At 46.8% G+C, this 14,771-nt stretch overlaps 1 protein-coding gene across 3 annotated transcripts in view; it reads left to right on the forward strand.

Moving 5' to 3' along the window:
• The window catches only part of CCDC150 (coiled-coil domain containing 150), a 133,651-nt gene that overhangs the window by 85,974 nt on the left and 32,906 nt on the right, over window positions 1–14,771 (forward strand). For all 3 annotated transcript variants that reach the window (XM_056565628.1, XM_056565627.1, XM_056565629.1), the window contains 3 exons: window positions 6,091–6,174; window positions 6,422–6,529; window positions 8,116–8,178. In XM_056565628.1, coding sequence (XP_056421603.1) covers window positions 6,091–6,174; window positions 6,422–6,529; window positions 8,116–8,178 — 255 coding nt within the window. The remainder of the gene's footprint in view (window positions 1–6,090; window positions 6,175–6,421; window positions 6,530–8,115; window positions 8,179–14,771) is intronic.

A 14,771-nucleotide genomic window follows, 5' to 3' on the forward strand; every position in this document is an offset into this window, starting at 1 on the left:
TTAACCCCTCCTTGCCATCAACCAGCAACTGGTGGCGTACCCAGGGTCCGGTTCCCCCATTTGCCCCTGTTTGCCAAGGCTGGCTTAAGGCAGGTGGCCCCTAGCTGGTCAAAGACTACCGTAGGTGAGTAGAAGTCCATATGTGGGTGAGAACAGTCCCTTCCCCTCCTCCCCCCTCCCCTGGACCTGGGGGGGCCTTTTTCACTTAGCTGCAATGAGTTCCGGGGATACTAAGGGTTAATGCCAGTGTTGGAACAGGGGTCAGTAGCTGTTAGTGGCATCTTTCCTGTCCCCCCTGCGCTTCCCCTTGCATACCTTCTGTGGCCGGCTGCTCTCTTCAGTCGGGAAGCGCCCTTTAGCCCGGGGACTTCTTACTCCGGCTGCGCTGTTTCTGCCAGCTCTGCGCTGCACCACTCTGCGCAGCATTACCATCGCTGTCCTGTGCATCATGGCCAGTCTGATCCCAGCCGACAGAGGCGTCTTGCTTCTTCCGGCCGCAGGCGGTTTTATAATGGAGCCCACGGCTTGGGCCTAGTCTTAGCTCCGCCCTGCTTCTTGCTGCACCTGTAATGTGTGCGATGTGAGCTCCCTCCTATCCACTGTCAGTGCTCCGGGAGGGGCCTGGAGCCTGTCATATGAGAGCGCCTGCTGCAGGGGGCGGTGCACCCTCTGCTTCTCCTATGAGGTGTAGAGTGTTCTAGGGGTCACAGCACTGACCATTTGACTTGTTGTATGCGCTGCAGGGGTCAGTAGGCTCCTCCTCCCTGCCTCTGTACAACGTGGACCGGGCTGGATATACTTCTCCTCTCAGCCTGCGTTTAGCTCTACCTCTCTGTGGACATCTTGTGCTGTCCCTGCTGCACCTTTCAGGACTGGACACAGGATCCTGGGTGAGATTGCTTCTTGTTGTCTGGCTGTCTGACTTACTTGTGTCTGCTAATGTCCGACCCCAGACCCAACCCCTCCCCGGCAGGCGGCCCATGCGCCAGTCACTTACTACTACTGTTCAGGCTGTAAGACCAAAATGTCTAGCGGGTCGACTGAACTTACCTGCCCGTCCTGTGCTTCCCTGCGACCCAGTCCTCCCCGTGCTACCATTCAGGATGACCCGCTGGACGGCGAGAGGTCTGCTCCCGCTCCTCAGTGGGTTTCCTCCCTTTCTCAGACGATCTCCGACTTGGCCAGAGTCTCCCAGGAGGTGGCTTCTGCTTTGGGGCAGTCCTCCTTACATTCGTCTCCCTGGGTGACGACTGTTGATTTAACCCCCCCCCCCCCATTCTCTATGGCCCTCCTGTGGCTGTCCGGGTCGCCTCTCCTCCAATTCTCCTGAATCTGGATGTGCGGGTTCCTCACACTGCCGCTCTCTCTCCATGTCCACCTCCTCCAGGCGCCGCAACCCGTCACCCAGTGTCTGCTCCCAGCCTCTGGCCCCCTGCTCCCGGTCTAACTCCACCCGTTCTAGACCCCTATGGTGTGCTCCCGGTTCCCAAGGAAGCTTGGGGATTCTGATTCGGTTCCCCCCTCTGACTCGGAAGAGACTTCCCGTATGTCAGATTTGGTGGATAGCCTGATGTCTGCTGTCAGGGACACCTTCCACCTACAGGACCCAGGTACTTCAGGCGCGGCTCCTGAAGTGTCCTTTTGCTGCACTCGTCGGGCTCCTCAGGTTTTCAGCCCACACACTGAATTTGACTAGCTGTTAGAACTGGCCTGGTAGCACCTGGATAAGTGCTTTCATGGGACTAAGAAGTCTGGGCTCTCTCTCCCTTTCCCAAGGACCTGGTTACAAAGTGGTCTTTGCCTCCTATGGTGGACCCTCTTGTTTCGCGGCTGTCTAAATCTACTACCCTGCCGTTGGCTGATGCAGCCTTCTTTTAATGACCTCTCACATAAGCGCAATAAAAATTTAGCAAAATCCGCTTTTGAGGAGGCAGGTTTAACTTTGGCGCCGGCCTTTGCCTCAACTTTGGTATCCAAAGCCCTCTTGGTTTGAGCTGGTCAATTGCGCCAGGGGATTTTGGCAAGTGAGCTGGTCAATTGCGCCAGGGGATTTTGGCAAGTGCCTCCCCCAGCGATTTGGCTGATTTAGCTCAGCAAATTGCTAATGCAGGGGACTACCCCTGCTCTGCCTCTTTGGAGTTGGCTCGGTGCGCTGATTTTTGCCATTAGTGGCTTTTCGGCGCTCCATGTGGCTTAAGGCTTGGAATGCCGATGTGGCCTATAAGCGTTCCCATACGGAACTTCCTTTCCTTTAAGTCTCGTTTTTTTGGTACGCGCCTTGATGAGATCATATCTGAGGCTACAGGGGGCAAGAGTTCCCTCTTGCCCCAGAATCGTCCACGCCGCTTAGACTTGCAGCGGAAGACTTCTTCCCTTCGTTTCTCGTGCCGCCAGGACAAACCGGCAGCATCACAGGAGAGGAGGGCGCCTTCTTTCAAGTCTTGCCCCTCCTGGAAGTCGGTGCCTCGTTCCAACCACCCCCTCCTCCAAATCCGGGACTCGCAGGCCTACCACTGCCTGAGGGTGTGCCCTCATCAAAGTCTTCTCCTCAGGTGGGTGGTCGCCTGTCCCTCTTTCGGGACGTTTGGCTGGTGCACATTCAGGATGCGTCGGTTTGAGAGCTTGTTTCCCAGGGCTATCGAATAGAGTTCTCTTCTATTCCCCGTGATCATTTTTTTTTCCGGTCCCGCCCTCCTCGTTCTCCTGCTGCAGCTTTTCAGGTGCCCCTTCGAACCCTTCTATCTCAGGGAGTGATCGTGCCTGTCACTACGCAGGAACGGTTTTCAGGGTTCTAATCCAATCTATTCGTAGTTCCCAAAAAGGTTGGCTCTGTCTGACCCATCCTCTATATTTGAAGCTTCTGAACCGTCATGTGTGGCTACGTCATCACGGAATTTGACTTCCGCTCAAGGTCTCCTCTTCTCCGGGCAGGTCGTTCCTTTCTGCCTCTCCATTGGCATGTCCTGACCACGGACGCAAGTCTCCTCTGCTGGGGAGGTGTCTTTCGGGACCTCACGATTGGACCCTGTTGGAGTCCAGTCTCGCAATCAATGTTCTGGAGCTTCGTGCGATCTTCCTGTGTCTTCTTCACTGGAGTCGTCTGCTTCGGGGTCTTCCGGTATGGGTGCAAATAGACAACGCCACGGGCGTGGCGTACATCAATCGCAAAGGCGGCAGCCATCAAGGAAGTGTCAAAGATTCTCTCCTGAGCAGAACTTCACATTCCAGCCATATCGTCACTTCACATTCCCGGAATCGACAATTCCCGGAATCGACAAGTAGGGTCGCTTTACTGCCAACCCGGGTTAATGGTCCCTTCACCCAGAGGTCTTCGCTCAAATCTGCGGCTCCTGGGGAACTCCGGACGTGGACCTCTTTGTGTCCCGCTGGAACAGGAAGGTTCCTTGCTTTGTCTCCAGGTCGCGGGACCCCCTGGCGCTAGCTGTAGATGCTCTTGTGGTTCGTTGGACCCCATTCGCTCTCCCCTACCTCTTTCTTCCTCTTCTTCCCAGGGTCGTCTGGAAGCTCAAGGCGCAGGGCGTCTCGCCGATTCTCATAGCTCCGGTTTGCCTCGTCGCGTGTGGTACACAGACATGGTCAGTCTCGTGGCAGACGTTCCCCTCAGTCTTCCGGATCGTCCCGACCTTCTCTCCCAAGGACCTCTTTGCCACCCCAATTTACTTCTGCGTGGCGGTTGAAACCGCGGTTTTGAGGGCTCGTGGATTCTCTTCCCGTGTGATCCGGATCATGTTCCGTGCCTGGAAGCCCTCGTCCGCCAGGATTTACCATCGTACCGGGTGGGCCGATTTCCGCTGGTGCGAGGCTCTCTCCCCTACCTCTTTTTCATTACCAAATATCTTGTCCTTTCTGCAATCAGGCCATCAAGGGGTAGGTTTTGGCACTTTCTGTCCTCTTCCAACACCTTCTAGCATCCGATTATGTCCACCTTTTTGCAGGGAGTGGCTCACGAGGTCACCCACTGCACCTTGGGAACTCAATCTGATTTTAGACGTTCTGCAGGGAGCTCCTTTTTGAGCCTCTTGGTCAGGTTTCCCTTTGCTTCCTTTCCTGGAAGGTGACCTTCCTGGTTACAGTCATGTCTATTTGCCGGGTCTCAGAATTGGCTGCCCTCTCTTGCCGTTCACCTTTTCTGGTGCTTCATGAAGACAAGGTTGTTCTTTGGCTGGTGCCCTCTTTTCAGCCCAAGGTCATGTCGTCTTTTCACTTGAACAAGGAGATTGTGTTGTCTTCCTTCCGCCCTTCCCCTTCTCATCCGCGGGAGCGCCAACTGCACAAGCTGGACTTGGTTTGTGCGGTTCGGACCTATTTATCGGTCACTTCCTCCTTTCGTCGGTGTGACTCTGTGCTTCCTGATGGACAGTGCAAGGGGCTCCAGGCATCTAAGGCCACTATCTCCCGGTGGATAGGCTCTGCCATTTTGGAGGCATATCGTTGCAAAGGTCAGGTGCCCCCCTTTCAAGTGACGGCTCATTCTACCTGCACGATGGGGGGCCTCCAGCTTTGCAGGTTTGCAAGGCAGAGACCTGGTCCTCTCTGCATACTCTTGCCAAGTTTTACCATGTTCATACTGTCTGGCCCAAGGCTGGATTATTAAAATCCTATATGTGTATTATAATTATAACTGTGTGATGTATTATCCAAGCCATGGGTGAGGGGTCATTCAGACGGTGTATCCTTTGTTTTTTGTGTATTGCATTTTATTGGGGGTCTGGCTGCTTGGTATCTCCTTTGAAGTCATGCACCCTGGTCCCATCATATAATCAAACAGATAAGGGGTCAGGAAGAGAGATGCCCCACCTGGTGGGATCAGAGGGGATGGGGGGGGGGAATGGAGTTTCCCTCCAAAGAAGCAGAGATAATATTTAAACAATGCTAGACTCAGGTTGTTCAAGGCTGTGCCACAAGCTGACAATACCATCCTAAGAAGAGCACTCTCATGGACTTCTATATCATCATGCTGTAAGAACTTAATCTTTTGTTTTCTGAACTTGTCTTGCAAAACTCTTTTATATATTTTTGTACCTGTATGTCATTTGTTCCTGTATTTTTATATATATATATATATATATATATATATATATATATATATATATATATATATATATATATATATATATATATATATATATATATATATATTATAGCACTGTGATACCTTTTATCAGATTAAATGTTTAATTAATCAGCTCTGGTCTTTGATCTCTAAATATATGAGCTCACCTTTCTGAAGGCAGCTCTGGTGGAAACACGTTTATCTAAGGGTTAATTTGGTGACTTGCTGGGACTAGTAGTGGATACCCAGAGGTCTGGCAGCTTTAACCCTTGCACCATCACACTCTCTCTAATGTCTTGGCTGGACCGATAGGGTGTGATCGTGACACATACCTTTTGTGTCCTCTGACGCTGGCTTGGGCCGCAGGGTGTTACAGGTGGCAGTCATGCCATCCGCCTGAGTTCCTTTTTGGCTGGGATGTTTTTCCCTCACCAGGGACTGCTTTAGGACGTACCATGGTCCTGTGTCCCCAATGAAGCGCTCGAGAAAAGTTGATTTTTTTTTAATTTACCGTAAAATCTCTTTCTCAGAGCTTCTGTTGGGGGACACAGTACCCGCCCATTAGTTGTTGGTGACCAAACTGTTTCCACCACTGCAATGCGGGGGTGTTTTTTTTGGGTCGGTCCCCTTCTTTTGTCTGGGTTTTTTTTTCTCGGACTGTTTCCTTCTTGGTTGGTTCTACTGCTTTGGGACTAAAACGGAGTTGCTCAGAGCCAGGAGGCGGGTATATCCTGCCGGAAGGAGCCAGCCTTCTTTTTTTTTTTGCCTAGTGTCAGCCTCCTAGTGGCAAGCAGCATATACCTATGGTCCTGTGTCCCCCAATAGAAGCTATGAGAGAGATTTTACGGTAAGTCTATAAAATCTACTTGTTCATGATGAGTAGATTTGTGCATTTTAATAAGGACTAGCACTGAGCTTTCCTTTCACATACCATCTTTATTTGTTATTCCTAGATGGCTTCATGTGTAATCTACTAAGCATAAGTGTTTAACGTACTAATTTAATTCTCTTTTTAGCATGCAAAAAGACAAGTGGAGTTACTGTTGAATGAACTCACAGATAGTAAGAACAACCTGGCATATGAAAAAGGAAAGCTTCAGGTGCGATATAACAGATTTTTTTTTATAAGAAACAATTACATTTGTATAATAATGGTAACTAGGATTCCAGTTGCATGTTTTTTGTAGCTATAGATCCTAAATCTATTTGAAGTGATATCCAGCAGTTTTCTCTACTACTGAATGTTTCTGGAGGTCCTTTAAAGGAACTGTGTAGCTATATTATACTGGTGATCCATGTCTTAATGTTATGCTTGCTCGTTTCTTTTTTTTCCTTTTTACACTATAGAGCACAGTTGAGCAGTTACAATCTGATTTGCACGCTTTCGGTGATGTCCGCTCTGAGAATTCTAAACTCTGTAAACTTAACACAACCTTACAGGCTAGGTACACACAGGTAAGCATTTATATGTATACCACCAATTTTAGATTATGGCCTCGTGCACATACCAGTGCCATGGGCAGCAGGCTACATGGCAGTATACTTTACTACAATGATGGGTCAGGTGCTGTATAGGAAAGCTATTTTAGAACAAATTATTGTGGTAATCCAGTTTAATAAAACATAGTTATACTCCCTATTTATAAAGAAAAAAATTTTTTTAACTGATAACAGTGCTCCTATACATAAAAAAAAGGGGATTTAGACATTATGGAATACCTGTCACATACCATACCTGTCACTCTTCTTGCAGCCTTGCATGCTGAGATCAGTGAGAACACTGCAAGTAGGACACAGCGCCAGCATCACAAAGATCAAAGCACTCACTGCAGTTGATTAGCTTCTCCACTTCCTATCAAATACCCGCTCCGGCGGCTATGCCACAGCTACTTCCTTTCCTGTTTTGGCACGCTTATCACTAAGCTTGCTTAATTCCAGCCTCAGTTCAGAAATAGATACCTGGTATGGTTGTATTATGTTCTTTGCCAGCTTTTAGTAGAAACTAATATTAAAACAGGCACCCACTGCCACTGACCACCTTGTGATTTACTGACTGTATGCCCTACTAGTCCCTACTACTGACTATTTGTCAGTGGTAGTGAGTGCTATGTAGAAGCAGAGCTCTTCCCAGGGACCCCAAAATCCTTCTCTGCAGCATTGTGCCGTCTTCCCTCAGCCTCCTACTAAGAGGACCTGTCTACATGTTGGAAAAACCTACCTAATGGGAGAAACTACGCGCTACTACTTACCTACTAGGGGAACTTGTCTACCCATTGGGGTGACCTACCTGAAAAATTTGTGCGGACCCCCATGAACTGATCGCTCACTTGCTGTCAAGTATAGCCTTGACTGAGCCTATTGTCATGAGATACCGAATGATATTTACTTTACCTGTCAGTGGTTAAAGTGTTTATAATGTAGGGAATAGCATTATATGTATATATTTGTGAAAAACATTAGTTAAAAAATGTGTATATATTCGGGTGCAAAAATGCTGTCCTGTCCCTACAGGTATTGCCTGTGTTTCTGTGCAAAGACAAAGTGCAAAAAAATCTGGGCGGGACAAACAGAGTTCTGTGCAGGCTCCCAGCTTGTCAATCAGCCTGCTGAATTAGCCAGGGGCACGTCACAGAGCTTGTCCCACCCACACTCTACACAGAGACACATAGGCAGTAGCTACAGGAACAAGACATTTTTTTATTACAAATATACATATAATATTATCTGTATTATGTAAATAGTTTTTTGTAAGTGGCAGTGCCTGTGTGTATGTATGTGTGTGTGTGTGTGTGTATAATATATATTGCTCAGGTCAAGCTGTCATAACTGGGCATCTGGACTGTTCAGTTCACGGTTATAAAAGGACATAGACACTGTTGTGCTCTAGCCATGGGCCTTGCTAAACCGATTCTCACCCATACAAGGAATATATTTCTGTTCATGCCCTATTACTCTTCTGTATGACATAACTGTAATATGTCTGTGTGCGTGAGGCCTTAGATATAGCTTCCTAAGAATTTGTTTTTCTTTTCCTTAACTAGGTAAATTCAGAACTTGACTCAAGCAAAATCCAACAGCAGAGATTAGAAGCAAAATTGCAGCAGGTCAGTGGAAATTACTTAAGTTTTTGCACCAAGTAAGTGGCTTTTATCATTATTTTGTTTTATTTGTTGTAAGGTGTTCACATATTTTCTAAAAAAAAAAAAACTTGGAAGATTATGAAAATTCCACCCAAAACTTTACATTCATAGACAACATCATGTAATTTTGCATCAAAATGTAATATTCTGTCAAAAATAATGAAAAGTTACGTTTGGCAAAAAGTTTGACTCAAAGGGTGTCTGCTAAATAATAAAAGTTCAGGATCCATCCCATATATCTAAAAAGTTTCAAAAGGAAAAACTGCACTCACCAGTGTCTCTTAGTAAAAAGATGATTGACTGTGTCACTGACCATTACTTTCAATAAAGAGAGATTGGTAATAAAGAGAGACCCATGTGGTTAGTGCTGTTTTCCTTCTGTAACTTTTTTGATATTGGATTTGGAGGACTGTCTGTTGGTGAATTACACAGCACAATCAAGAACAAACAGGGTCTGTTCCATGTTGGGGGTCGTAGTAGAGGGGCTGATGGATTGATCGCATTGGGTCTCACTTCTGAGACACGACACGATCCGATCAGATGTTATTAAGCAGGGGAGCGGGCGGCATGTTCCGATCCCCTGCAATGTACAGTAAACTTTCATTTTTAAATTCCCCACCGAGGAGCCAATCAGGGCTCCTGGCAGAGTTTTAATATAGAAGTGCTGTGGTGGGCAAAGATGTATACAATTGCTGGGGGGGGGGTATATATCTGGCCCCTCCAGCGTTTCTATATATCTTTCCCCCTGCTGCGCTATATCAAACTTAGTGCTCGCTGCGCTTGAATAAATGTACTGCCCCTCAGCGCTATTATAGATCTATACTGACCCCCGCTGTGCATATACTGACCCCCGCTGCGCATATTTATATATATATATATATATATATATATATATATATATATATATATACTGACCCCCCCCCCCAGCTGCGCATATTAACCCCTTAAGGACACAGCCCATTTTCACCTCTAGGACGCAGCCCTTTTTTGCACATCTGACCACTGTCACTTTAAACATTAATAACTCTGGAATGCTTTTACTTATAAATCTGATTCCGAGATTGTTTTTTCGTGACACATTCTACTTTAACATAGTGGTAATTTTTTGTGGTAACTTGCATCCTTTCTTGGTGAAAAATCCACAAATTTGATGAAAAAATTGAAAATTTAGCATTTTTCTAACTTTGAAGCTCTCTGCTTGTAAGGAAAATGGATATTCCAAATATTTTTTTTTTTATTCACATATACAATATGTCTACTTTATGTTTGCATCATAAAATTTACGTGTTTTTACTTTTGGAAGACACCAGAGGGCTTCAAAGTTCAGCAGCAATTTTAAAATTTTTCACAAAATTTTCAAACTCGCTATTTTTCATGGACCAGTTCAGGTTTGAAGTGGATTTGAAGGGTCTTCATATTAGAAATACCCCATAAATGACCCCATTACAAAAACTGCACCCCCCAAAGTATTCAAAATGACATTCAGTAAGTGTTTTAACCCTTTAGGTATTTCACAGGAAAAGCAGCAAAGTGAAGGAGAAAATTCAAAATCTTCATTTTTTACACTTGCATGTTCTTGTAGACCCAATTTTTGAATTTTTACAAAGGGGTAAAAGGATAAAATGTATACTTGAATTTGTAGCCCAATTTCTCTCGAGTAAGCACATACCTCATATGTCTATGTAAATTGTTCGGCGGGCGCAGTAGAGGGCTCAGAAGCGAAGGAGCGACAAGGGGATTTTGGAGAGTACGTTTTTCTGAAATGGTTTTTGGGGGGCATGTCGCATTTAGTAAGCCCCTATGGTGCCAGGACAGCAAAAAAATAAAAAACACATGGCATACCATTTTGGAAACTAGACCCCTTGAGGAACGTAACAAGGGATAAAGTGAACCTTAATACCCCACAGGTGTTTCACGACTTTTGCATATGTAAAAAAAAAATGTGTTTTTTACCAAAAATGCTTGGTTTAGCAAAAAATTTTACATTTTTAAAAAAGATAATAGCAGAAAATACCCCCCAAAATTTGAAGCCCAATTTCTCCCGATTCAGAAAACACCCAATATGGGGATGAAAAGTGCTCTGCTGGCGCACTACAGGTCTCAGAAGAGGAGGAGTCACATTTGGCTTTTTGGAAGCAAATTTTGCTCTGGGGGCATGCCGCATTTAGGAAGCCCCTATGGTGCCAGGACAGAAAAAAAAAACACATGGCAAACCATTTTGGAAACTAGACCCCTTGGGGAACGTAACAAGGGGTAAAGTGAACCTTAATACCCCACAGATGTTTCACGACTTTTGCATATGTAAAAAAAATTTTTTTTTACACTAAAATGCTTGTTTTCCCCCAAATTTTACATTTTTATAAGGGATAATAGCAGAAAATACCGCCCAAAATTTGTAACCCTATCTCTTCTGAGTATGGAAATACCCCATAAGTGGACGTGAAGTGCACTGGGGACGAACTACAATGCTCAGAAGAGAAGGAGCATCATTGAGCTTTTGGAGAGAGAATTTGGCCATGTGCATTTCCAAAGCCCCCCGTGGTGCCAGAACAGTGGACCCCCCCACATGTGACCCCATTTTTAAAACTACACCCCTCACGGAAGGTAATAAGGGGTGCAGGGAGAATTTACACCCCACTGGCATTTGACGGATCTTTGGAACAGTGGGCTGTGCAAATTAAAAATTTAATTTTTCATTTTCACAGACCCCTGTTTCAAAGATCTGTCAGACACCTGTGGGGTGTAAATGCTCACTGTACCCCTTATTACATTCCGTTAGGGGTGTAGTTTCCAAAATGGGGTCACATGTGGGTATTGTTTTGCACTTATGTCAGAACCGCTGTAAAATCAGCCACCCCTGTGCAAATCACCAATTTAGACCTCAAATTTACATGGTGCACTCTCCCTTCTGAGCCTTGTTGTGCGTCCCCAGAACACTTTGCGCCCACATATGGGGTATCTCCGTACTCAGGAGAAATTGCGTTACAAATTTTGGGGGGCTTTTTTTTCTTTTACGGCTTGTGAAATTTTAAAGTATGGGGCAACACCAGTATGTTAGTGTAAAAAAATAAACATTTTTATACACTAACATGCTGGTGTAGACCCCAACTTTACCTTTTCATAAGGGGTAAAAGGAGAAAAAGCCCCCAAAAATTTGTTAGGCAATTTCTCCCGAGTACGGCGATACCCCATATGTGGCCCTATTCTGTTGCCTTGAAATACGACAGGGCTCCAAAGTGAGAGCGCCATGCGCATTTGAGGCCTAAATTAGGAATTTGCATAGGGGTGGACATAGGGGTATTCTACACCAGTGATTCCCAAACAGGGTGCCTCCAGCTGTTGCTAAACTCCCAGCATGCTTGGACAGTCAATGGCTGTCCGGAAATGCTGGGAGTTTTTGTTTTGCAACAGCTGGAGGCTCCGTTTTGGAAACACTGCTGTAGGATACGTTTTTCATTTTTATTGGGGGGTAATGGGGGGTGGTGGGGGGGGGCAGTGTACGTGTGTATATGTAGTGTTTTACTCTTTATTTTGTGTTAGTGTAGTGTAGTGTTTTTAGGTTACATTCACACTGACGGCGGATTACACTGAGTCTCCCGCTAGGAGTTTGAGCTGCGGCTGCAGCTCAAACTTGAAGCGGGGAACTCACTGTAATCCGCCGCCAGTGTGAATGTAACCTGTACATTCACATGGGAGGGGGCAAAACTACAACTCCCAGCATGCACTGACAGAACGTGCATGCTGGGAGTTGTAGTTTTGCAACAGCTGGAGGCACACTGGTTGGAAAATACTGAGTTAGGTAATAGAACCTATTACCTAACTCGGTATTTCCCAACCAGTGTGCCTCCAGCTGTTTCAGAACTACAACTCTCAGCATGTAATGATTGCCAATGGGAATGCTGGGAGATGTAGTTATGCAACAGCTGGAGGCACGCAAGTACAACTCCCAGCATGCCGAGACAGCCATTTGCTGTTCCTGAATGCTGGGATTTGTAGTTTTGCAAGATTTAGAGGGGGTCAGGCTAGAGATCACTGACAGTGGTCTCTAAACTGTGGCCCTCCAGATGTTGCAAAACTACAAATCTCAGCATGCTAAGACAGCAAACTGCTGTCTGGGCATTCTGGGAGTTGTAGTTTTGTAACATCTGGAGGGCTACAGTTTAGAGACCACTGTCAGGGATCTCTAGCCTGAACCCCTCTAAATCTTGCAAAACTAGAACTCCCAGCATGCCAACACAGCAAACGGCTGTCAAGGCATGGTGGGAGTTGTAGTTTTGCAACATCTGGAGGGCCACAGTTTAGAGACCACTCTCTAAACTGTCGCCCTGCAGATGTTGCTAGGCAACAGACTCCCGGACACGCGGCGCCATACTTGCCTCCACCGCAGCCATGATCACAGCCGCCGCCAGGTAAGTGACCGCCGCTGCCGCCGCCGCTACTACACGGTTCCCCCCGCTGTGCCCGGACACCGATGGGTGGGCATAGCGGGGGGGGGAACCGAACTTTAACCCCCCCGCCCCCAGTCTGCTATTGGTCGGTCGCTCCGCCGATCAATAGCAGGGATAGGAGGGGTGGCAACCCTGCCACCTCACTCCTATCTCTTCAAGGGGGATCGAGGGTGTCTTGGACACCCCCGATCCCCCTTATTTTATCGCGGCGCCGCCGTTGATGGGCAGGGGGAGAGCGCTCCCCCTGCAAACACCATAGATGCCGTGATCAGAACTGATCACGGCATCTATGGGGTTAATGCTGCCGGGACCGGCGCGATCGCAGCCCCGGCAGCTGCGGTGGGACTCCGGCTGTGATTGACAGCTGAGTCCCACCCGCGATCTCCTGCGCTGCCCCCGGCAGAGCAGGAGATCGCTTGGACGTATGCATACGTCCATTTGCGCGAACGTGTAGTTCGCCTGGACGTATGCATACGTCCAATAGCGGGAAGGGGTTAATATTCATATTTTCTCCCTCCCCTGGCTGCCAATGAATGAAAACTCTATTAGCGGCGGAGCGGAAGGCTGCTGCCCGCTCACGCTGCTAAGAGTTTGTCATTCATAGCGGGCAACAGCTGCATATCATGCTGTGGGGGTCAGACATATGGATATATGTCTGACCCTCACATCATACATATACAAATGCCGGCTCACCGCTATGAATGACAAGTAAGCTATTAGGAGCAGCAGCGCGAGCCTCCCTGCTCTGCTTTACTTGTCATTCATAGCGGTGAGCCGGCATTTGTATATGTATGATGTGAGGGTCAGACATATATCCATATGTCTGACCCCCACAGCATGATATGCAGCTGCTGCCCGCTATGAATGACAAACTCTTAGCAGCCTTCCTCTCCGCCGCTAATAGAGTTTTCATTCATTGGCAGCCAGGGGAGGGAGTAAATATTAATATTAATATGCGCAGCTGGGGGGGGGTCAGTATATATATATATATATATAAATATGCGCAGCGGGGGTCAGTATAGATATATAATAGCGCTGGGGGGGGGGCAGTACATTTATTCAAGCACAGAGGGCACTAAGTTTGATATATAGCACAGCAGGGGGAAAGATATATAGAAACGCTGGAGGGGCCAGATATATACTCCCCCAGCGATTCTATACATATTTCCCCACCACAGCGCTTTTATATTAAAACCCTGCCAGGAGCCCTGATTGGCTCCTCGGTCCCGGAATTTAAAAATGAAAGTTTACTGTACATTGCAGGGGATCGGAACATGCTGCCCGCTCCCCTGCTTAATAACATCTGATCGGATCGGGTCTCAGAAGTGAGACTCGGTGCGATCAATCCCTCAGCCCCTTTACTACTACCCCCAACATGGAACAGACCCTGTTCCATGATGGGGGTAGTAGTACAAGCACTAATGTAGTCAGAATTTGCAGAGACTTTTTTCTGTCGCACAGAATACATTTTGTGCGACAGAAAAATAACCTGCGACAGAAAGAAAGGGAAATTGGATGACAGATTAGTAAATAGCATCAGAAAAAAAAGAGTAAAGGACTTGCAAAAACACAAACCGACACTCCACTCTTAGTAAATGAGGGCCAATGTCTGGCACAAGTATTGCAGTAAAACATGGAGTTCTTTATTGATACATATTCACATGAAATAAATAACGCCAACGCGTTTCAAACCTTGCAGGGTCCTTGGTCATGGCAAGATTGGTGACGTTGCTGATCACACCTGAGTACAGGTGGAGGCGGGAGTGGTGTGTTTCCAGTTAATGTGACAGAGCACAACTACTGACCAGCAGCAAGTGGCTGGTTATTTATTTATTGATAAAAGTATGGAGTTCTGTGTAGCACAGACCCGTTTCTATTGTTCTCTTTTGTTTTCTTGTAGTCCCTTTAATATTTCACAAAAATCCAGTGGTCTGAGTTTGTGCAGGGTTAACTAAATGTGCACATACCAAGAAAATGCGAAGGGTTGACCCTAAACCCGAGGCTCCCAGACAGACAATGAAGTTCAGACTAGCCCCCAAGACACAAATGGCCCACAGTAATCATCCAAATGCAGTGGTAATTCCTTCCCAAATTGGCAAGAATAACTGC

Source organism: Hyla sarda, chromosome 3 (genome assembly GCF_029499605.1).
Source record: "Hyla sarda isolate aHylSar1 chromosome 3, aHylSar1.hap1, whole genome shotgun sequence".
In the NCBI taxonomy this organism is placed as follows: Eukaryota; Metazoa; Chordata; class Amphibia; order Anura; family Hylidae; genus Hyla; species Hyla sarda.